Consider the following 23,516-nt stretch of genomic DNA (forward strand, 5'->3'; position numbering starts at 1 on the left):
GAGCACAGGCTCCGGACGCGCAGGCTCAGCGGCCATGGCTCACGGGCCCAGCCGCTCCTGCGGCATCTGGGATCTTCCCGGACCGGGGCACAAACCCGTGTCCCCTGCATCGGCAAGCGGACTCTCCACCACTGTGCCACCAGGGAAGCCCTGGAAGGAATTTTTTAATATATGCTTTTAATATTCCATCTCAGGGCTAGTAGATATATGAAGATGTTCTAACATGCACAATAGCTTTTTGAATATGTGGGAGAGACAACCTCAAATCTGGTATGCTGTAAATATAGCAATTTTGTAAGCTGTTGTAAATAATACTTGGCATGTTTGCAGATCTGAAATGGTTTAAATGTAATTGATTTTTTAACTTACCAAAACCTAATTCAGTATTAACATAAGATCTAATTTTGTTCTGCTTTCAGTCAGGAGATATTACTTTCCTATTTTCTGGGTTATTATAGTCAATAAACTAAAAATTATTTTTGAGCTCCTGCTATATATTAATGTTTTGCTGTGTTATGATAATCATAGGATGTTAATAATGAAGTTAGATCAACCACACTTTGTAAGCTGTTATGAATTTCAAAATATACTTTATAATAAAATAACAATTTTAAGGTTAGTAAAAAAATGTAAAAAATTGATCTTGGATAAAATATAACTTTTTAAACATGACTATTTTTTCATGCAAGAAAATTCTTTTAATTAACTATTTAATACTTTACGTATGTCAAAGGATGTCAGCAACTTATAAAATATAAAGTACGTAAACTTCTTAAGTAGCATCATAACTAGAAAGGGTAACTTGTTTAAAGAAAGTGAAACGTAAAGAACACTGATAAGAGTTTGTGAAAGATCTTTTCACGCATTTTAAAAATAAAGGTGGGGGTAGGAATGGAAAACAGTACACTGAAGTAAATAGGATAGATGGATAGGATAGATGCAAAAAAATTCAAATGTGTATGTAATGTATTACGATCCAATATAAAGGATATATTGAATTGTAGCATATGTCATTACTATATTTTGAGTACACCATTGAGTATAGTATATCCTTCAATTCTACATAGCCCGCAAGGTTATTTAAAATTCCCTGTTTTCCCCTTTGAAGCTAGTATCCTTTCTGGAAAAGACACCAAAAGAAGCCTGATCCTTTTAATCTTTTAAAACAAGTGAAAATATTAAAGCCAAGCATTATACATATTCACCAGTGTGTATTCTATTTTGAATCTGTTTCTTATATGAAGTTATTATTTGATTGGATATTTAGTTATTTTCTCTTTCTTAAAGAACTACATCATTTAATTTATTTTTTCATTGAAGTATAGTTGATTTACAATGTTGTGTTAATTACTGCTGTACAGCAAAGTGATTCAGTTATACATATATGTACATTTTAAAAAATATTCTTTTCCATTATGATTTATCATAGGATATTGAATATAATTCTCTGTGCTATACAGTAGGACCTTGTTGTTTATCCATTCTATATATAATAGCTTACATCTGCTGACCCCAACCTCCCACTCCATCCCTCCCAAATCCCCTCCCCCTTGGCAACCACCAGTCTATTCTCTATGTCTGTGATTCTGTTTCTGTTTCATAGATAGATTCATTGGTGTCATATTTTAGATTCCACATATAAATGATATAATATGGTATTTATCTTTCTATTTCTGACTTACTTCACTTGGTATGATAATCTCTAGTTGCATCCATGTTGCTGCAAATGGCATTATTTCATTCTTTGTTTATGGCTGAATAGTATTCCATGGTATATATATACCACATATTCTTTATCCGTTCATCTGTTGATGGACATTTAGGTTGTTTCCATGTCTTGGCTATTGTGAATAGTGCTGCTATGAACATAGGGGCACATGTATCTTTTTGAATTACAGTCCTGTCCAGTTATATGCCCAGGAATGAGATTGTTGGATCATATAGTAATTCTATTTTTAGTTCTGTGAGGAACCTCCATACTGTTTTCCATAGTAGCTGTACCAACTTACATTCCCACCAACAGTGTAGGAGGGTTCCCTTTTCTTCACAGCCTCTCCAGCATTTATTATTTGTAGACGTTTTAATGATGGCCATTCTGACTGGTGTGAGGTGATACCTCATTGTGGGTTAGTACATCATTTAATTTGAATGAGTAGCACTGGAAGCACTCCAGATACAATTGTATCTTATCCTTCATGACAAAATTCAGACCATCACTGATTGTCCCCGCTTAAGCCATAGAAATGGAGTTTGTTTATTTACTTGCATGGTCATTTGTTTGTTTTGGTGGTAACCTGTGATTATTTTCTTCATTTATCTTCATACTTTTGGAAATCATATAATAGTTCCCTGAGAACTCTTTATTTTACAGCCCTTATAAACTCTAGGCATATGTTCAGGTCATTATTAAATGTCTTTAAAACCATAATTTGCTTTTGTACTTAAAAAGAATCTTAATAGAAAATTAAATCAAATGTAGTAATTTAAAAATGGCTGATACACATTTATCACTTACTATGTATTGGGCATGGTGTAGTGCTTTACATCATGGTATATAATCCTTACAACAAATGAGTTAAATACTGGTATAATCTACTATTTCAGATGCGATAAGTGAGACACAGTGAAGTTAAGTAACTTTCCCATCAATAAACAGGAGGCCAGCGGCAGACCTGGGCTTTGTGCCTGCGTGCTCAAGCACCATGCCACTCTACTTCTGACATGTCCTGGAGGAGTTATGGAAGGTATAACTGGGCATGTTTAGAAGTATAGGCAGAAGAAATTGAACAATGCAATCATATAAGTGTACAAAAATGAAAATTATAATATTAGTTTATGTATAATAGTTACAACTTTATTTTCAAATTATTTTTAGTGTTTTAATAGCAGAACTAAACCAAATGTGAGAGTATTGACTGGGTCATAGTCTTGAGAACTTTTGAATTTCTGGTAATAGCTGGTAGATCATCTGTGACAAAATTCAGAGTTCTATTACAGATAACTGTCTTCAGAGACACAGCCCTTTTCTGGGCTAGCAGCCCCTACAAAGAGCACGTGCAAACTTATGTTGTAATATTTGCCTAAGAAAGACACAATAGCCATCAGTTGTTGAATTCAATTTGCTAAAGATAAATTTTAAAATATTAATGACTTTCACATTTAATTACCTTAAAATTATTTTATTTATTTATCTATCTATTTACTTACCTATTTAATTTATTTATAGCAGAGTAGGGTCGATTATCATGAAATTCAAATCTGATGTGAAGACTGAGTTTCTAAATTCTGCATATGACACTTAGGCCCCTTCACATGCTGCCTATTTTTATTCCCAGATAGTTTTATGTTTATGAAGTGAATTATTTAAACTCTTCCTGCTATGCATGTGGAATCCTTACATTGCTAGAAACGTTTATTTCCCTTAGGCATTTCATTAAATAGTGAAGAAAGAAATAAATTGTGTTCATGTGTTTAGCACATCCTTTTGCTTTTTAAAAAAGTCATTTAACTTATCATAAGTGTTTTGGTCTCAGAAGTACCTGCATTCCTGGAGAATTTATGGGAATATGAGGTTCAGGGTCACATTTTTTCTGCTCTGTGCTGTTTTTCAGATTAAGAAGTTTGCTTTTAGATACTGGAGTTGCTGGCAATTCGATTGGATTTCTTGGTCTGTTTATTTAAAAGTGTTAGGAGTTTTAAAGAGAATCCTTATAATTGTTCTATATCACATGCCTTAAAAACGTAATTTAATTAGTTCAGTATTATTTACTAGTTTCCAATAGTTACAACCTTTAGATCCTAAATTAAATATAGTGTGAACCCATGTTATAATTTAGTTTTACTATAGGAACTTACTTTACTATTTCCTGTACATAAGTAGTTTTATACAATAGGTTGATATCATTTTTACAGCTTGGCAGCTAATAACCTCTGTATATTGTTTTTGAGGATATGATGAATCTCTTGTCTCACAGTCCTGTAAAGTATCCACTAAGCAATTAAAAAAAACCTTTGTTTCCTTCTTGTAGCGTAACTAATCTTTTCAATAAATATTTTTAATTGGAAAATATAACATACATGTGAAAATTGTAAAAAACAGCACCACCACACAGGTCAGGAAATAAAAAGAAATTCTTAACTGTACATGTTTGTCTGTCATTCCTATGCTGGTGCTGTGCTCTTCTCTTTGTGTGTCTTTGCACTGCTCCGTCCTTGTAAGCGCTGCTGAAGTATAAGCACCGTGAGAATATTTTTAAGTGTAATAAGATACCTATGTTGCTTTGAAAGACAAGCTACATGAGGTGCACAATTATTTCTGCTGATACAGAGACCATGGGGCCAATAAATTAATTTGTATATAGAAAATTTGTGTATTCGATCATTGAAGAGTCAATTTTTTAAAAGATGTAAATCCATTTATTGCCCACATAGCAGAAATAGTAGATCAGTATTGTAAAGTCTGGGAAAATTTTTATTGGGCATATAACTCAATGTCTAAATTAATAGCTAAATGTGTGCTTTAGGAAAGAAAGTTAAAGCTTTTGGATATTTACCAGAACATGATTCTGTTTTGATGCTAATGATATTCCTAAAAGATAAAAGGAATAAAATAGAGAAACTTCTCAATAACAGACACATGGGTAACTCTTTTTATTTCAAGAAAATCTGATTGTTCTGCCTTCTTAATTACAGTAATTCCTACTCTGCTTTATTCAATATTTCATTTACTTAAAAATCTCTTTTTAAACTGCCGAGGGCACGTATCAGAATATTTGAGGTGTAGGATGTTAAGTTTTAAAAAACAATCAGTTTAAATAATATACATTTATATTTTGAATACAAAAGGCAGACATTAAAATTTGACAAGATATCCTATAATTCTTAAAATGTATGTCAGAATTCCAAAGCGTGAGGGATGAGATTATCTTGGTCATGAAAAGATGCGTGGATCAAAATGCTCTCTAAAAAATGAGAATTTGGAAAGAAAAATCTTAAACCTTTGAATTGTGGATTATTCAAATTTAAAGAGAAACAAACTATGATTATGCTGTTGTTGCTTTCTCTGACCCAACAAATTGATAACCATTAGTGATCTGCTTTGAGTAGCCAATTAATATGAGATATAGGCAAAAGAAGATGGCTAGCAAAGTCATTTATAGTCATGTCTTACTAATTTTTTCTAACTGTGTTAATTATTTGAGCAGTTTGGGCGTCAGAGGCACTTGATTTCTTTAGGACTTCTTTACAATGTAAGCATGGTTTTGCTGTTACTGTCATGTTCAGGAAAAAAATGTAACCCACGATATTAAATCTAACATGTTACACATGTATGTTCTGAAATCTCATTATTCTATTATTTTTTATTGAGCTGGATTCATTAGAGGTAAGATCGTGGAGAATTTGATCTGGCTCTAAGTACAAGGCTATAAGTCTTCCAAACTCAAGTAACATGTAACACTGGTGCTTTGGTGAGCAGGGATTTATACAACAATATACTTTCAGTGTATTTTAGAAATACAAACATTGTGTTTAAACCACTGCAAAATAAAAATGGAATTACTGTAATTTATTCTTACTGACATAGAGTTTAGCATGTAAGTCTCTTTTTTCATGATCTCTGAAAAATCAGATGGTCTGACAGACTCCTGTGGAATATATCAATTGATGAAGAATTTGTGACATCTGAAGGCAATGAAGTCTATTAATGGACAGTTAAAATTCGTCAACCAAAAGTTCCTACCCTATAAATTCCATCCATTGGTAATAATACTGTACACTTGAGCAGTGATTGCATACTGTCGATGGTACTAAAGTAGTAGAATATCATGTATATTAGAAAACACAGAAAGAGAAATTGGAAACGGATGACATAAAATAAATGTAAATGACAATTTTAGCGTTCCAAGCACCCTTCCAGTGAGCCTTCATTCATCTCACTTGCATTCTGCTTTGATGTCACTGCACTTGATCAATGGAATGTAAGATATCTCTCTGCAAACATAAAGTTTCTCCTTGTTTGCCTATGTTGTCTCTTTGTTGTTCAAGTTTATTCTATAATTTCTGTTTGGTTCTTTGTCGCTATGTTCCATTTCCCTGCCAGGAAGTAATGTTACTAAATTGATCAGTCTATGTACTCTATAGGAAAACCATCTGATCAAACAATAACTCAAAAATATGAGTTACAGTTAGGCTAAAGTGAGTTTATACTGGTAGTACCTTTAATTTGGGGATGGTCATAGCTCTTTGTGTCTCATGAGTAAGATAAAAAATTCTCAAGTGACCTCATGTGCACCACCACAAAGGTATGAAGGACAAGTAACTCTTTATAAATTAAGAAATCAAGGATTCTTTTTCTCCCTTCTCCAACCTACGCACACACACACAAGCACACACATACCTGAGAAATGATCCTATGTCTAAGTTCAAGGTTTTCAGGTGTGAAGACTTATCATGTATTTTCTTTTCCTATGCATATGGTCTATTTTTTCACTATAATTATACGTTCTTGCAACAAATAGATATAAATAAGAGAAATCAATGAAGTTCACATGTAAAATTTTCTATTCCTTGCTCCTCAAATAATATTTTTGACGATTTACCATCTATCTAATAAGTTCTGGACTCTTTGTATTCCTTTGGGAAATGGCACAAGGCCTTCTTGAGTGTGAGATTATGCATTTGGAGCTCTGATTTAGTGGAACAGTGTGTAAAAATCTCTCATAATCACAACACTCCCCATTGGCTCCACATCTGAAGATCCCCAAGGGTGCTGTTTGTCCCAGTGAACATGTGGAACAGATTATGTGCAGTTAATTGGCTCCAGGTCGAGCTTGTTACAGACAGTAGCATGCAGTATAACCTATGCAATTCACCAAATCCACCCACTTTAGGTTAAATCACACCTACTTCTCTCTGTAATTCCTCCCAGATGTGGGACACACACATGTGTAGGTACAAAAAACACACAGATACACACGCTGACATGCACTGGAACAGTGCAGATTATTGGAGACGTTGGAGATTATTGGACGCAGATTATTGGAGACGTTGTTGGCAATACATTTAACCCATAAATTATCTCAATTAAAAGATTAACTATTGAATTCAAAGGATTGTTGGGAGGAAAAACAAAGAATTAGGAGAAAAATATATAAAGTTTAAAAAAAAGTTCCAGGAGTTTCAGAATTTTTGTTTTATTTTGTCCCTCACCCTCAACAAATGGTTCAGCACGTGTGGGCACTTATCGGAATGTCATACTAGCAAGGAAAGCAGTGCTTTGATTTTTAAGTTATTTAACAATATTAATGAGTTAGGTAACAAGGAACAGTGTGACTACTGTTCATTGGAAACCAAAACATCAATCTTCTTAACTTATAGTGTTGGACCACAGGGCATGTCTTAGCGATTAATGACCAGTTGGAGGAGTAGATATCTCAATACATAGCTAAGGGCCATTAACCTCAACTGGTCATTAATTCACAGGAAATGTCCTGTACTGAGGTCATTATTGCTAATAAAATGAACACACGGAAAGTTTCCTCTCTTTCGCGTGTGTACATAAACATACATTCACATTACATGCATTGTTACATGTCATAAAAAAAAGTAGTATTACATATGTCCAGAAGCTCAGAAAAACTAAACCTAATGAGAAATTTAATATACTTAATCTCTATATTCAACTAACCTTTCACTCTTTGTGGAGGGTATGGGCAGGTGGAAGGATACATGTTTGTGTGGCAAAGCTGTGGAGCTGCTGTGATCTTCTGCTAACATGTGGACATAGGGAAAAGTAAAAGAAACAGGCAAGTGGGATTAGAGAAGCACTGATGAATATGGATGAAACCAGCACATATGATCTAAGACCAAAGGCAGTGTGGAATAACAGCATCGTTTGAGTCCTAATATTGTATATTAGCTACCAGAACAGGCATGAGGCACATTTAAGCATTAGGCTGAATCCCTCTTTGGTTTCCTCTCTCTTTCACTCCACTGGATTATGCTACATTGTCTCACCCTTCGCAGGCCTATCATGCTTCCAGCTTTTCAGAAACCCTTAACTAGGTATCATTGTTACCTGGAAATGTCTCTTTTTGCTTTTTATTCTCCTTTCTCTGTCCTCTATGAAACTATTCTTGTCTTACTTAAACCTATATGATACTCCTTTGAGCTGCCTTCCATAGCATCTTATAAATATCTCGATTTTAGCAATTATTTCATGATACTTTATTTGTGTATAATCAACTGCTCCTTTCAAATAAGAATCTTATCTTTCTTCTCACTTTAATAAATCATTGGAGATGAGTTATGGTGTTAATGACCATAAGTGTATGTGTATTATATATTCTTAAATGCATATTCTTATTTGCAAAAAAACAGTAAGTATTTAAGGAGAATCTGTAACTCAAAGAATGCATCTGTGTTTTACTTGTGTAAATGTAAAATTGAAAAGTTGCAAACATGCATTTCTTAAGACAGTGAGTAAATTAAAACTCACATAACTTAAAACTAATCCTGATAAATTTTTCTGTAGACCAGTTAAGTGACTCTGTTTTTTGCCAATAGCATATGCGTTTTCCTACTAGTTTTGAAATAATACAACTCTTTATTTTTTAAGAGTTTGTTTTAAATGTTATTTACAGAAGGGCTTTATTAGTGTTTTATTTTAAAATATATATTACTGAAATTTTTAAAACTAGAATTTTCATTAAGGACTGCTAATAGTGTAGATCTTTTTGGTCAGACAGACATTCCTGTTTTCCCTTAAATTATATCATTAGGTGAACTCATCAAGAAATGTCAAGTAAATGTGAATAAAATATGTTATATGTGGCAAATGTGAATAAAATATGTTATATGTGACACATTCACATATGTCAAGTAAATGTGAATAAAATATGTGTGACCTACGATATTCTTAAATGAGTATCTAAATGAACTTGATTCTTTTCATTTGTAGTAATCTTCTAAATCAAATAACTAAATATGCATGGATTACACACAAAGACAGAATAGTTTGGTACTTCCTACGGGTAATTAAAGTAACTGAGAAAATATACTTTATTAAGCCTTCATATTCAACGTTTCATGAAGAAACAACATACAATTTGTAGTCTATTCTTAGAATGTTTGTCTTGTATAAAAAATTAATACATCCCTATATTTTATTTTATTTCACATTCCCAGATTGATCTTAACTTCTGAGATTTAAGGTAAGTTTAAGGAACCTTGATTCAAAGTCATTGAGGCATTTTACTAAAGACTTGATCTACCATAAGAAAAATACTCTTATTTAGACATTCTCTTAAAACTAAGCCATATAGACATATTTATTTTGATATTAAATAATTACAAAAATACTAAAGTATAATACTTTTTTATTATGGCTAAAGCTGTTACCAAGAAATTATTGGCACTTGAAGCAGGTACCACATCTGGAATCCTCCCAGGAAGTACGCATAGCAAGATCCTTTCTGTGGGCTATTTATTAGAAGATGTCAAGGAGAAAGAAGAGAAGTTGAAGACTGCATCAAGAGTTGAAGGTCACTTGATTCTGCCATAATGAAAAGCACCTAAAGACTTAGGGGCTAAGGAGGCTGATTCTAGCTGAAGTCCAGAACAAATGTTTTAATCCATCTCTTATTTGCAGCATGACCTTGAGAGAATTAGCAAACCCTGTACCTCAGTTTCCTCATCTGTAAAACGAGGAAAATAATTACCTATCTTTCTTGACCATCATTAGCACTGATTAAAAAATAAACGGAGGCATATTAAAATTTTTAAGAGTTTATTTGAGCAAAAATCAGTTTGAATTGCACGGCACCAAACTGGAAGTGGTTAGGAGCACCCCACTGATAGGATATTAGGGCGAAGACTTAGGAAACAAAGAAAGGAAATTATTTTATTGGCTATAGCTTAAAGCCTAGTTAACTGGTAGTTCTTAGAGTTCTGAGTTCATAGCTTTGAGGCATTTACAGGCTTAGAGTTTGTTTGATTAGGTGGGCTACCATGGCATTAGAGCCACCTCAGTCTAATGACCTACTTCTTTAATGAATTTAACAGCATTAAGTGATTTATGTAACACACTTCTTAAAAAGTATCTGGTTCATGTAAATACTCAATGAATATTATTTGTAATTATTATTACCAGGCTTAGTTTGAAATATGTGTGTTTTGATTTATTCCGTGTCTTAACAAAGACAACCAAGGCAGCTTGTTTATGGCAACCTAGTTAAAAACCGCCTCCTCTTATAAACCCTTTTATTTTACAGTTTGTTTTTATATTCAGTGCTGCCCTGTGTGGAGTTGTATAGGGTGCAGTTAAGATTGCCTTGTCCCAGGCCTAAAATCTATACTGGTGGCCCTGACCTGATCATGTCCAGTTGCCCCAATTTTAGGTGAACTGTTAAAATATGTTTTGTGAGAAATGAACTCTCTGAAAATGACAGCTTTTATTAAATTTTGCTTGAGAATCTTTTCCTTTGAGAATGGTATGGGGAAAGTGTAGGCTTCTACCAGTATTCTTATCTGATCAAGAATTCATCAAGTTACAGAAAGAACTGGTCACTCCTACATTTGCATGAAACAAAACAAAACAAAAACTTTAGTAGAAGAATAGTCGCTAATTAACATAAGTAGTTGACTTTTTAGGTCTGTACTCATGTCCTGAGTAAAGCCAGACCTGAATTTTATTACTCAGTTCTGATTCGTTTCCCTTGCAACAATTTCTAAGAGCTGAACAAGAGACAAGGAGCAAGTATTTTTTTAAATCTACATACATTCATAAAATTATAATTTAGTAAGTGTAGGAAAATCTGCAAACTGCTATATTAATAGTTCTTTTCTTCTTTTTAGATTAAATTAACGCTGTTTGAAACAGAACATTGTTTTCATCATGATTGTTACTAAAGATGAGAGACCAAAGTCCAGAAACCATGATTTTTACCTTTTTCATGCCCTGATGATGCTAAGCATGACCATGCTGTTTCTTCCAGTCACTGGAACGTCTAAGCAAAATATTCCACGACTCAAGCTAACCTACAAAGGTAAATGTGTCAGTGTTTTTCAGGTTGCCTTCTTTTATTTAGAAATGCATACTGACTTCAGTGAAATGTTTGTAGTATTGGCATCAGTTAATAATCAGATTATTATAGGGGCTTCCCTGGTGGCGCAGGTGCTAAAAACAAAAAACAAAAACCAGGTGCTAGGATTTGAGAATTACGTGCTAAGAATGGTTAAAACAAAACAAAACAAAACAAAACATGGGGCTCCCGGGATTCCCTGGTGGTGCAGTGGTTGAGAGTTCGCCTGCCGATGCAGGGGACACGGGTTCGTGCCCCGGTCTGGAAAGATCCCACATGCCGCGGAGCGACTGTGCCCGTGAGCCATGGCCGGTGAGCCTGTGCGTCCGGAGCCTGTGCTCCGCAACGGGAGAGGCCACAACAGTGAGAGGCCCGCGTACCAAAAAAAAAAAGATAATAATAAGAAGATTATTACAGAATGCAAAGCCCACTGATTCATTATTCTTGGTGAAGAAAATAGACACCAAAACTGTTAATGTATGCTTTTCAGTTCATTATTTACAATTTTAAACTACTGATTAGCATAATTAGGAAATTTTGGTCAGCAAGTTGTAGTCAGTTTTTTGTTTTTGTTTTTTGTTTTTTTTGGCTATGCTGTGCGTCATGTGGGATCTTAGTTCCTCTACCGCAGATGGAACCCGCGCCCCCTGCATTGGAAGCATGGAGTCTTAACCACTGGACCGCCAGGGAAGTCCCTGTAGTCAGTTTTATATTAAAATAAATCCATACCTATGTATGGTCAGGCCACTCAAGATAGCTGTTCTCTTGCTCTCTGTAAGTCCCCTGTTCAACCAGTGCCTGCTTCACCTATACCCTCCTCACCTGACAGACCTTCCTACATGCTTGCCCCTTGCCCCAGCTAATGATTGTTCTAATTTTAGCCACCATGATAGCCTATCAAAGGGGCAGTTAGGGGCGGGCCCCTCTGCTGGTTTCCCTGGTAACTGATGAGCCAAACTGCCGTCAATTTCCCTTATAAGTGGTAACCTCCCCCTGCCTGTGGGAGTGAAGCGTGTCTGCTTTGTCCTGCTTCGGTGTGAGCCGCATACGTGGTGGGGTGTTGCTCCAGAACCTTGCTTCGGACATGTAAGATCTCCCATCCATTAAACCTTTGATGGCTCTGTCGCTGACTCTGGGCTCTTTGGTCTTGAAGCTGGGCAAGCACAAGCCTTGTAGGCCTGTGGGGTGCAGCTCAACAGCCTAAAAATAGAAAAATCATTAATTCTATACAGCTGCTACTAATTCATTGATCCTTAGTATTTTTTAAAACAGTAAGGTATCTTCAAAAATATTAACAAACTAAAATACCTTGAATATCTCAAGCATATACATATTTTATTGTTTAAAAAATAGTCTGTGTGAAAAGCTTAAAATACAGAGATGAGAAAACATTTAAGAAATGAAATCTACTAAGCTAATTGTTTTTAAATGTTTAAATTAGTATGAAAGCAAAGTTTATATACTAATATGTGTTTATATGTAAGTGTAATGTATCAATATATATATCGAGAGAGAAAACGAGCCAAGTTTCATGCTCAAAGGTTTCTTTTTTTTTTTTTTTCCTGTAATATCCCCTTGGCTTCTTTAATACCTAAGTAATGAGAGGAATGTAGGGAACTCAAACTCCTCTATTCTGAACTTGGCGGGTAAAAATCATGCTGGCAGTTTTAATCTTTAAGACAACTTATTTTCAGCTCAAATTAAATATCAATAGTAAAAGCAAATTTGATGTCTAATGTAAGCTTAAGTGGAATTATCTTATTTGACTCATTACACATTTCATATGTTGGTATTTGTTTGGAATTTATACCTCATGAATTAAAGAGTTAAGGTAACATTACTTTTGAGTTTTTGTATTCTCGAATTTCTAGAGCAGAGACAACTAATCTATGGTTAAAAAAATTCAGGGCATTGCCTTTGTGCAGTTGAGGGAAGGATCGAATGGAAAGGGATATGAGAGGAAACTTTCTGGGCTTATGGAAATGTTCTCTATCCTGATAGAGATATGGATCACCGAAGTATATAATATGGACTTTTCACAACCCATCATATTACACAAGTCAGATTTGTTTGCCTGTTTTCAAAATTCATCTTAAGAACAGAACAGAAAACAAGTATGAAAAGCCAAACAATTAAAAAAAAAAAAGACAGAAAGTTTGAAAATAGATTGAACGGAAAAAAAAGGAAGCACTACCTGGTTTCTATGATATAGTGAATAACACAGGAGCATTGCATTGACGAGGGTGGACCATGCAAAATAAATTAGACTTGGAAAGAAACTTTAATAATAGTTAATAATTATTCACTGAGGAGTCATCATAAGCAAAGCATTGGTATAAGGAGTATGTGTGAATGATGTCATTTTATCCTCATCACCACCCTGTGAGGTGGAGATTATTATCATCTGCCTAGAAATGAGGTTACTGAGGTACTGAGGAATTAAGGTCTCAAATTAGTTGGTGGCTCAGCTCCTGAGTCAGCCCCGTGCTTTGGAGAGCCTGGGTCCCTAATCATATTTCTCACACCCTAGACAAGAGCAGCAGTTCTTGCCTGAGGCACTTACCTACGGAAGTGAACTTTAAAGTTGACAGAAGCATCATGCTGATATTTGACTAACTGATTATATGATTTCAATTGTCAAAATTAAATGGAGTTGAAGACCACACGCTCTTGGTAGCCAAAAGAGATTTACAGACTTTGATAATCTTATGGGAAAAAGAGAGATGGTCATTGTGCTGATTTGTGTTCATAATCAAAATTTTATATGAGTGACTGTAAAGTATTAACTCAAATGTGGTAACTTGATCATTAGAAAATAACAAATCAGTTCCTAAAAATAAAAAAAATTTAAAAACATTAATTTTATGTAGCTGCTGCTAATTAGTTTATCCCTAGTTAGAGGGTTTTTTTTTGGTATGAATCTATGTTTTTGTATTAATACTTGGAATCAACCATATAAGAGTTCAAAATCCTGTTTTATTTATCTCTCTATAGATTTTCACTCTTTCTAGCACCTAGTACTTATATAAAAGGAGAACTGGTATAAATGTTGGATTAAATGCAATAAGAACTATTCTTTGGATGGTTCTTATATTTAGTATACTTTCCAAATGTTATATTTTTTACATATTTATCTACATGTAGATTGTCTATTGATACATGTCAAAAGCAGTAGCAAAGACTGAATGCAGGGAAGGAATTTTAAAAATCTCTCAACTCACCCTCAACAGACACACACACACACACACACACACACACACACAACACTCACTCCCGCCTCACCCCCTCTCCCCCTTGTCTCCCCTTTCTCCTCTCCCCCCTCCCCCTCCCTCTCTCCTATAGCGCCCTGTGGCTGCTGTTAGCCATTCATTGCCAGATTGTATGCTAATAATAGAGTAATGATCTTGGCTAGGAGAATTACTGACAATGCTTACAGAATATTCCTCTTTCCACCTATAAGAATTTGGGGACTTTTCTTTGGAAATCATCAGTTCAGCACTATGAAGTAAGTATGCATTAACCATACACTTGGGAGAATTTCAACAGTTTCCCTAGCCACCTCTTCTCTGCCATATCTGAGAGTGTAAAAGGAAAGTAGTTCAAATCCTGATGTAATAGTTTTAAAAAGTAGCCTATTCCTGAATAAACAAAGTTATAACGTAAACATCACTGCTAACTTGGGGTTATGACGAGGAAAATTCCTACCTCTGAGATAATAATCAGAACTCTCCTTTGGCATTTTCTCTTCCTCTTATGACTGACTAATGAGTGAAGATCACCTAGTATCACCCATTGCTTAGTTTTGAGGGAGTCTAAAACTTCATGCTTGGCATTAAAATACTGCCAGCATGTGAGGTTAGAAAAATCAGTCAAAATGAAAAATTAACTGTATTTTCAAAAATAATTCATTTTTATGGGCACAAAATCAGCTTTGCTTTCCATAACTCAAGCTTCCTTAGGTGCAGACCAGAGACACAGCCAGTATCAGTAGAGTTAGCTACTTTAAACAGCTGCAAGATTATTTTGAGGGATTTCTTAAAGGCCAACAGAAATATAATAACCATTTTATCCAAAGAATGCTCTTTGATAAAGACTTAGCTTTGAACCTCTGAATCCACAGGAGCTTGTTTGGTTCTATTGTTGTGTAAAGAGATTTCCCCTCAGTGGCATATTTTGAATTCTTGCACATTTATGCATACTAAATCAGTTTCTTGAGTAACAAGTAAGGAAACTTAGAGGTCAGGATGTTCTGTATTTCTGGGTTTTGTTTTATAAGGGTAATATATATATATGGCCTTACAAGGTGAGCTTCTCACAGTGACTTGTATGCTTTATACTGCAGATGTAGTAAATATAACTTTTGAAAAATGACCAACTTCAGTCTTGCAATTACTGTAAGCATTTTTTGTATTATAAATCATCATGAAGGAACTCATGCGGGTTAAGGATATTTATACCCAGGAATCGTTTGTATCTGCAATGGTATTTGTTTGGACAACTCCTAAAGATGAGATAGGTAATATAGCTAAAGAGGGAATGGGCAAAAACTTTGAAAAAGGAAGAGAAAAGTCACTGTCCCCCTGGAATTTCTTTACCAGATAGGGAGGCAAACAATAAACAGGTAAACAAACAGATGAAGGTTATTTCAAATAGTGGGAAGTTCTATCAGGAACATCAAACAGGAGACTGCATCCAGGACCCTACTTAGACTTTAGGACACTATGAAGAACCATCATTTTTATACCCATTTTATAGATAAGAAACATGAGGTTAGAACCTGAAGGCCTTGCCCCAAAGCAAGAAGCTGTTAAGTGGCATAACTAACTTGTGTGTTTTCTCCTCTCTAGTTCCAGGCCCATGTTCTTGCCACCTTGTGCCCTTGAGGGAGGCATTGCATGTTCAGGAACACAAATATCAAGATATATATATATAAAAAAAATACAAGGTTTCATTATTACATCTTTGGCAGTATGCTTTTCTCAGTAACTACCAAGAGTACTAATTATTTTTTGCTCCTCCAAAACTTACGTCTTTTCATAGAAAAGAAAACTGGAAATCATCTTTAAAATTTTTATCTGCTATTGTATAACTAAACATTAGTGCATTTGATAGAATAGTTCTTTATCTTGTTTGAGTCTTCTGAGGAATGAGTGGATAAGTCTATATATTTTTCACTATTTAAAAATGACTCTATTTAGCTGTGAAATGTGGCGTGCCTCAAGTAGAGATTCATGGCCATTTGACTCATCTAACTTGTTTGATTTGACTAGTTTTGTATAAGTTCTGATATCTCAATTGAGTATAGCTGTGAAGAAGGCAGGTTCTGAAGCCAAACTGCTTATTAGGTCTTAACTGCTGTTACTAGTTGTGGGATGTATGGATGTTTATTTTATGTACTGCAGTTTTCCAAGTGCGTTAATTAATTTAATTCTAATGAGGTAGTTGTGAAGGTGTCTTGATCCATGTAAAGCACGTAAAACAGTGTTTGGCATAGTAAACATTTAATAAATGCTGTCAATTATTAATTTTTGTGAAACACTATTATCTTGCTAGATATTAATGGTTGTTCCCAGACCAGAGTTTTCCCTATATAAACAAGTTTGAAAAATATTACATAGTTTCCTCCTGGGGATTTATAGCATATATTAAAATTGCTTCTGTTTACTGTCAAACATTTTCTACTAGGGTTAGTTTCCCTCAGTCCAGTACCACCCACAGATTGTGAATTTATTGAAGGTACTTCCCAGTATTTTTATCTTCATGGTCTTCTAGTAGTTAACAAGCCCTTAGGTGGTTATTGACTTTGGTAAGAGTAGTGTCTTTGAGTAGTTGGTAGCCTTCAGGGTGGGTTAAAAGGAATCATAAAATCATTCATTCAGGAATTCCTTTCTAAAGTGGACATTTTTGTTGTCAAATCAATGAGAAAAGAAGATGACTTGCTCTGAATATCTCTCCTTAAGTATATAGTAAAGAAGTATTATCAATCTAATAGTAAGAATTCCCATATATTTTCTTCTATAGAGAAAGTCATTGATGGTTTAATTTTTAATGGACTCTCTTGTTTTCCCAGATGTGTTTTCTCTAAACTGAGGCTGTGTGTGGGACTGGGCTTTCGTAGGTTTAAGAGCTCAAGGATAATATTATTGTGTATTTGATATTCAGCTCTCAGTGGTTAATAACAATAGTTTGTGATGCCCACTGTTTCCAGCCCCATGCTGGCAACAAGGGGATATGTTAGCAAGTAGAAGAGGCAAAACTCCCTGGCATCATGTAGTTTATATTCTGATACAGAAAGGTAGACCATACATAAGTACATTACACAGCAAGATGGAAGATGATAAGTGCTATGGAGAACAATGAATCGGGAAAGTTGATTGGTGGGGGTGTAGTAGTCAAATATGGCGCTCAAGAAAGAGCTCACCCAGAGAGTGATGTTTTCACGGATACTTCAAGAAATTATTGTTGCAAGTCATGCAGATACTCAGGAAAGGAACATTTTTGGCAAAAGGAACAGCAAGTGCAAAAGTCCTGAGGTGGAAAGGTATCTGGCATGTTCAAGGATCTTAAAGAAGACAGTATGGCAAAAAAACCAGTGGAATGGGAGAAAGAAGAAAATTGATTAAATCAGAGAGTTAATAGGAGGGAAGAAGGATTAGATCCTTTCACTGTTGTCATTGTTAAAACGTTGGTTTTTAGTCTGAGTGTTATGGGAATCCATTGGAGAATTTTGAGCACAGAGGTGACGTGGTCTGACTTTCATTATTATAGGATCACTCTGGTTTCTGTACTGTGTGTGCACTGAAAGGGAGAGATCAGGGAAATAGGGAGCCAAGTCTAAGAGGACTGTAATAATCCAGGTGAGAAATGATGGTCTATGAGCCAGACTGGTTGCAGTGGAGGTAGGAGAAGAAGATATGAAGGTACAGCCAACAGGATTTGTTGATGGATTGGATATGAAGTAAGAGAGAAGTCAAATCTGACTCCATGGTTTTTTTGTTTGTTTGTTTTTGATCTAAGGATGGGGTTACTATTAATTGAGATGGCAGAGATTGTGAAAGAATGTTGTGTGGGAAGATCAAGTGGACATATTCGTTTGAGGCGGCTATTAGATATCTAAGTAAGATGCCTGGAAAGCACTTGAGTATATCATTTTTGGAGTTTATAGACGATGTCAATTGGAGATACGAATTTGGCAGTTAGCATAGAGAAAATTTTAAATCCATGAAATTCTGTGAGGCGACTAAGGGATATAGAAAATTTAGAGGATTGAGTTCTGGGATACTCTTAAGTCAGGAAATTAGTGAAAGGAGGACTGAGCATCTCAGTGAACTAAAAGAAGTGCCCAGGTATGTAGGAGAAAAATCAGAAGTTGTGGTGTATAGAAAGTTAAAGGAAGAAAGTAAGAAAAGGGACTACCAGCAGTGTCATATTCAGCTAATGTGTCACGAAAGATAAGTAAAAATTAACATTAAATTTAACAACAGGGGGCTTCCCTGGTGGCGCAGTGGTTGAGAGTCTGCCTGACGATGCAGGCGACATGGGTTTGTGCCCCGGTCCGGGAAGATCCCACGTGCCGCGGAGCGGCTGGGCCCGTGAGCCATGGCCGCTGAGCCTGCGCGTCCGGAGCCTGTGCTCGGCAATGGGAGAGGCCGCAACAGTGAGAGGCCCGCGTACCGCAAAAAATAAATAAATAAATAAAATAACAACAGAAGTCTTTTGTTGACCTTGATAAGAGCAGTGTCTTTAAGTGTGGGAGCCAGAGCACAACTAGGATGGATTCTGAAGAGCGTGGGCTTGGGGGAACTGGAGGCAAGTGTAGACAGTTCTTTCAAGGAGTTTTCCCATAATAGAGACGTGGGCAGTAGTAGCTGGAAGGACAATGAGATCAAGAGACTTGTTTTTTTTATGAGCTAAACAACAGCATATTTATTTGTTAATTGAAATAATCTAGGAGAGGAATAATTAATGATTCAGGAGAAATGTGGGATAATTCATACACTATTGAAGAAAATCATGATTTTTTTCGTCTAAAATCAGGCTACTTTTAGAACATATGTTAATAAAACTTGCTTATTTTGCATAATAAACTATTGTTTGGTTCATTATCAGTGTCAACTGTTGTGTAGGTAGAAAGAGAGGTTAAACAGATATAAAAATATATTCAGTTTGATATATTGATATAGGTTTGTAAGTACTACATATGTTTAGAAATTTGTTATGTAAGGATTTAGAAATAAAACTTCAGAAAGATTAAATAACAACCTCAGAGTCACATTAGTAGATAATTAAAAAGCTGATCCAAGCCTTCTGCGTTTCAGTACAATAGTGTTTGTACTACAACTTGCCTGTATCCAACACTGTGATTTAGTGATGATTAAAATCTATCTAACACTATGTAGAGCATTCTTCTAAACATGATTGATCTGTAGAGGTTCACAGAGTGGTAGAAGTTACCTAATAATATATGGTAACATATGATGTAATATTGCCATACAAAAGTATCATATAAAAAGTGTTCCTGGAATTAGGAACATACATAAAAATCACTGAGGCCTGTGTGGTCAGTAGTGTCCTCCTGGCAGGGCAAAGGAGAGCTACCTCATGAGACACTTGAATTGCATCCTTGTTATGCATAAATATGGAAGGAATTTATAAGGGCATAATTTAAGTAAAGGCAAATTTTTCTGGGATTAAACCCAGTCCACTATTTTTTGGTTAAAATAGGCTTCTTTGAATAGATCGTATACTGTATATAGTTGGTTTACTATTCTGTAAATTATTGAGGAGATAAAATTTTTTATCTACAATTTCTTGTTTTATGACTTCACTTACCTAAAATTTGGCTCTAATTTCTTGGGTCTTATTAAATAAATTTTAGCAGTGAGATTCTTTCAGTATAAATGTAAAACTATAAGTTTACAGATATTTTTTTGAATGAATGTCATTGGGTCATTTTAACAGAAAATTTGGCAAATGCCTCTCTCTTAAGAACTTGTAATATACATTTTGCATTTTTCTGAGTCCTTCAACATGCTGTTTTAATCCTATTAATTCAAAAGAGGCATAAATTAAAGCTAAAGTGCTTTTTATTTAGGAAGAAAGATACTCATAAAGAGGTTTATTTCACTAAAGCCAAAGTGAGCCAGACACAGTCTAGAAAATAAGATAAATATTTCAGTAATCCCAATGGAATGGTAAAGTGGAGGAAGCAATAGAAGTGAACTTGTCTGTGGGTATGTTCCATAAAAACAGTAAGTAGAATTGTTTTGAAAAAGAACCTTGCTTTTCTAAGTAATGGTAAATCTTAAAATATAAAATATAGCTGTAATGGGTGATAGGGCTTAGAGTTAGAAGAGACCTTGATAGGTTTTAGCTTTCTCTGCCATGTACTGTTCTTGTACCATTAGAACAGTTGTTTGCTCTTTCTGAATCTAGGTTTTCTCATCTGGAAATGAGTGATAATCCTTTGGTTAAGGATCAAATGAAATAATAGAGGAAAAGCTCCTTGGAAGTTATAAAGCACAAATGGATATTATGATAGGCTTCAAAGAGAGACCAGACATAATATATTACTGAATTAATTGAAGTAGGATGTGAAGAAAATTCAAGGTCTTTAAAAATATATTTAGGCATCTTGGATACAATTTCTCCTGCCACACATAACAGGACATTTACTTGGAAGTCAATTAATAAATCATAACTTGGCATCTTTACATTTTCCTTCCAGGTTAATGCATATTAAATGAATGTACTTCTCTTCTTTGTATGAGAAAATGGAGGGGAAAAAGTTTTATATGTCTTTGGTTGAAACTAAGTAGGTTATTTATCACTTATAGCAATTAAGTTAGTTATAAGTTAATCACATTGGTCACAGCTGTACGTCCCTAACTTATTCTAACAATGTAGTGTTGTAGAGGAAAAATAATAATAATTTGGCTATTTTGCATAAATGAACACATCATCATATAAGGGTTTGAGAGAAACTGTAGTGTGGAGAAGAAAGAAGAGTCCAGCACTTCAAGGCAATTGGGGCCACAGTGTTCTTTAGCTTTTCTACTCCAGCTGTGGTTCAAGGACCAGTAGCGCCAGCATAATTTGAGAGCTTGTTAGAAATGCAGAATCTCAGGCTCCCTCCTAGACTATTTTTTAGCAAGAATCCTAGCTGATCTGAATGCATGTTAATCCTGAGAAGCACTGCTTTTAGAGTGTTTTATTTCCAACTCCCTCCTCTCCCCACCCTCCTCTCCCCACCCTCCTCTCCCCACCCTCCTCTCCTCCATCCTCCCACCCTCAATACACACAGGAGCATTTGGATATCACAACAGGAATCTCTTATGATTGCAAAGCATTAGAGCCACAATTGTGTCTCCAAATGGCACATTAACCTCTCTGAATTATTAATAAGGCTGTAATAAATCCTGGTTTAGATGGAAGGTAGATAAACCAACAGAAACAAGAATCACTAGAGTTTGAAAGATCATCAGTTAAATGTTTGTTAGACTTCTTATGTGAAAGAAGAGGTGATGAATTGCAGCAATGATTTAGACATTATTCTTGTCTGCAAGGGCTTCTAGTCTTTTTAAGGGACAAAATAACTGCAAAAAGATTGATGCCATAGGATTAGGGTAAATAAAACCAAACATTTCAAAGAATTTCGGAGGAGGTTGGGTGTGAAATTGAACTTTGAACGTTGGAAGAAATTTAGAGTTTATTGAATAAAGTATATGTTGGCACTGGAGGATTTTGATCATGAAATTCTAACTTAATTCTAATTTAAGGGAGAAAACCAGAATAGACAGCCTAATGTGGGAGAGATTGGAGAGGGAGGGGGGCAGGGAACAAGGTTGTTTAGGAGCCTGTTATAGTAATTTTGAGAAGCAGTAATATGGCTCTTAGCCTGGCTGATGATAAAAATAAATGTTTGAGGAAAAGGAATAGATAATTTGCATGAGGAAATCTATAAAGCTTTAAATTTACCTGGAAGTTGATGTGAGGGAAATGCAATATACTTACAGGTAGCAGTTATTTAAATAGGGGAATAAAAGAGTAAGGGAATAAGGAAGAGGAACTAAAAACGATTCTGTTATCTTGAGCCTGGGAACTAGGTCATGTCATTAAAGTCATTATAGTCAGTAGGACCAGGTGGTTGGGGGAAAAATGACAGTACCAAGCAGGCTACTGGAAATTCTGAACTGTGACTTGGGAGAGGCAGTGGGGTTTTAGGTGTCTATTTTGAAGTCATCAGCAGAGAACTAACAATTTATGGGAAACTAAATGGAAAACATGATCTCATTGTTTACGCCCTGTAATACTGACTGAAATTAAGGAAGACATTATTCTGTGACTGTATTTTGAATCTCCCTCTTGGAAGTCCATAAGCATATTCTGATGCAAATTCTGTGCACACCTGTACAGAATTATCTTCCTTGGGTAAGCTAGAGGACCCTTTCTGGAGAAAACCTAGAGAAAAGTTGCACAGATAACTGACATCTGTTTGTTCTGAATGAAAAGCCAAAAGGAAATTCTCTTGAATCATGGAAATTAACTTTCAGATCAGATGTCACACTGAATGCCCAGCATGATAAGTGAAAAACAAAACAAGACATATTCAGGCCAATTATCTTAAGTTTTATAATAGCAAGAGTGAGGAGGTGAAAGGAAAAACAGAAGACATTCAAAAGCTTGGGACACTGATGGCATGAGACTTCTAAACCATAACTTTGGAAGCCAGAGGATAGTACGTAAACGCCTCAGCTCTCTGAGGGTGAAAGCTGTTCAGCCCAGAATTCTATAGTTAGCCCAATTATCAACAAAGGTAAATTAAGGACATTTTCACACATGGAAAATTTCAAATATATAAGTCACAGTCACTCTATTTTAGGAAACTTCTGGAGATGGGCTCACCAAAATAAGAAAATAAATCAAAGAGGAAAGACATGGGATCCAGGAAAAATGAGTTTCATACTAGGAGAGTGGTAGAAGGAAGTTTGAGGAAGCTATTCCTCAGGTCAGAGAATAGACAGTCCAGATTGGAGCAAGAGGAAGAAAGGGCCAAGAGGGGATGTTTCCTGAAGGAAAACAAAAACCAATCTGACAGAATTCCATTTGAAAATTTTATGGAGGCATTTTTTAGAAGGTGTGGAAAGTTTTGATCATGATCTTAAGGAAGTCTAAGCAAATGTCACAATTGGGAAATTATTAACAAAAACAACATTTTTTTTATTTTCAAGAAAGAAAGTATAATCAGAGAACACTACTTTTTGTTTTTTAACATCTTTATTGGAGTATAATTGCTTTACCATGGTGTGTTAGTTTCAGCTTTATAGCAAAGTGAATCAGCTATTCATATATATATATATATATCTCCCCATATCTCTTCCCTCTTGCGTCTCTCTCCCTCCCACCCTCCCTATCCCACCCCTCTAGGTGGTCACA

General features: G+C 35.2%; 1 protein-coding gene across 4 annotated transcripts in view; it reads left to right on the plus strand.

Annotated features, from left to right (window-relative positions):
• SEMA3D (semaphorin 3D) overlaps positions 1-23,516 on the plus strand; it is a 209,297-nt gene that overhangs the window by 60,793 nt on the left and 124,988 nt on the right. For 2 of the 4 annotated variants that reach the window (XM_027102734.1, XM_027102730.1), the window contains exons 3-4: positions 9,187-9,212; positions 10,855-11,045. In XM_027102734.1, coding sequence (XP_026958535.1) covers positions 10,895-11,045 — 151 coding nt within the window. In that variant the 5' untranslated portion in view covers positions 9,187-9,212; positions 10,855-10,894. Of the gene's footprint in view, positions 1-9,186; positions 9,213-9,387; positions 9,543-10,854; positions 11,046-23,516 lie in introns of those variants that run through there. The other 2 variants (XM_027102733.1, XM_027102731.1) reach the window with 2 other exon arrangements.

The sequence above is a fragment of the Aethalodelphis obliquidens genome, unplaced genomic scaffold, assembly GCF_003676395.1.
Source record: "Aethalodelphis obliquidens isolate GAN/ISIS:26980383/991018 unplaced genomic scaffold, ASM367639v1 scaffold5, whole genome shotgun sequence".
Lineage (NCBI taxonomy): Eukaryota > Metazoa > Chordata > Mammalia > Artiodactyla > Delphinidae > Aethalodelphis > Aethalodelphis obliquidens.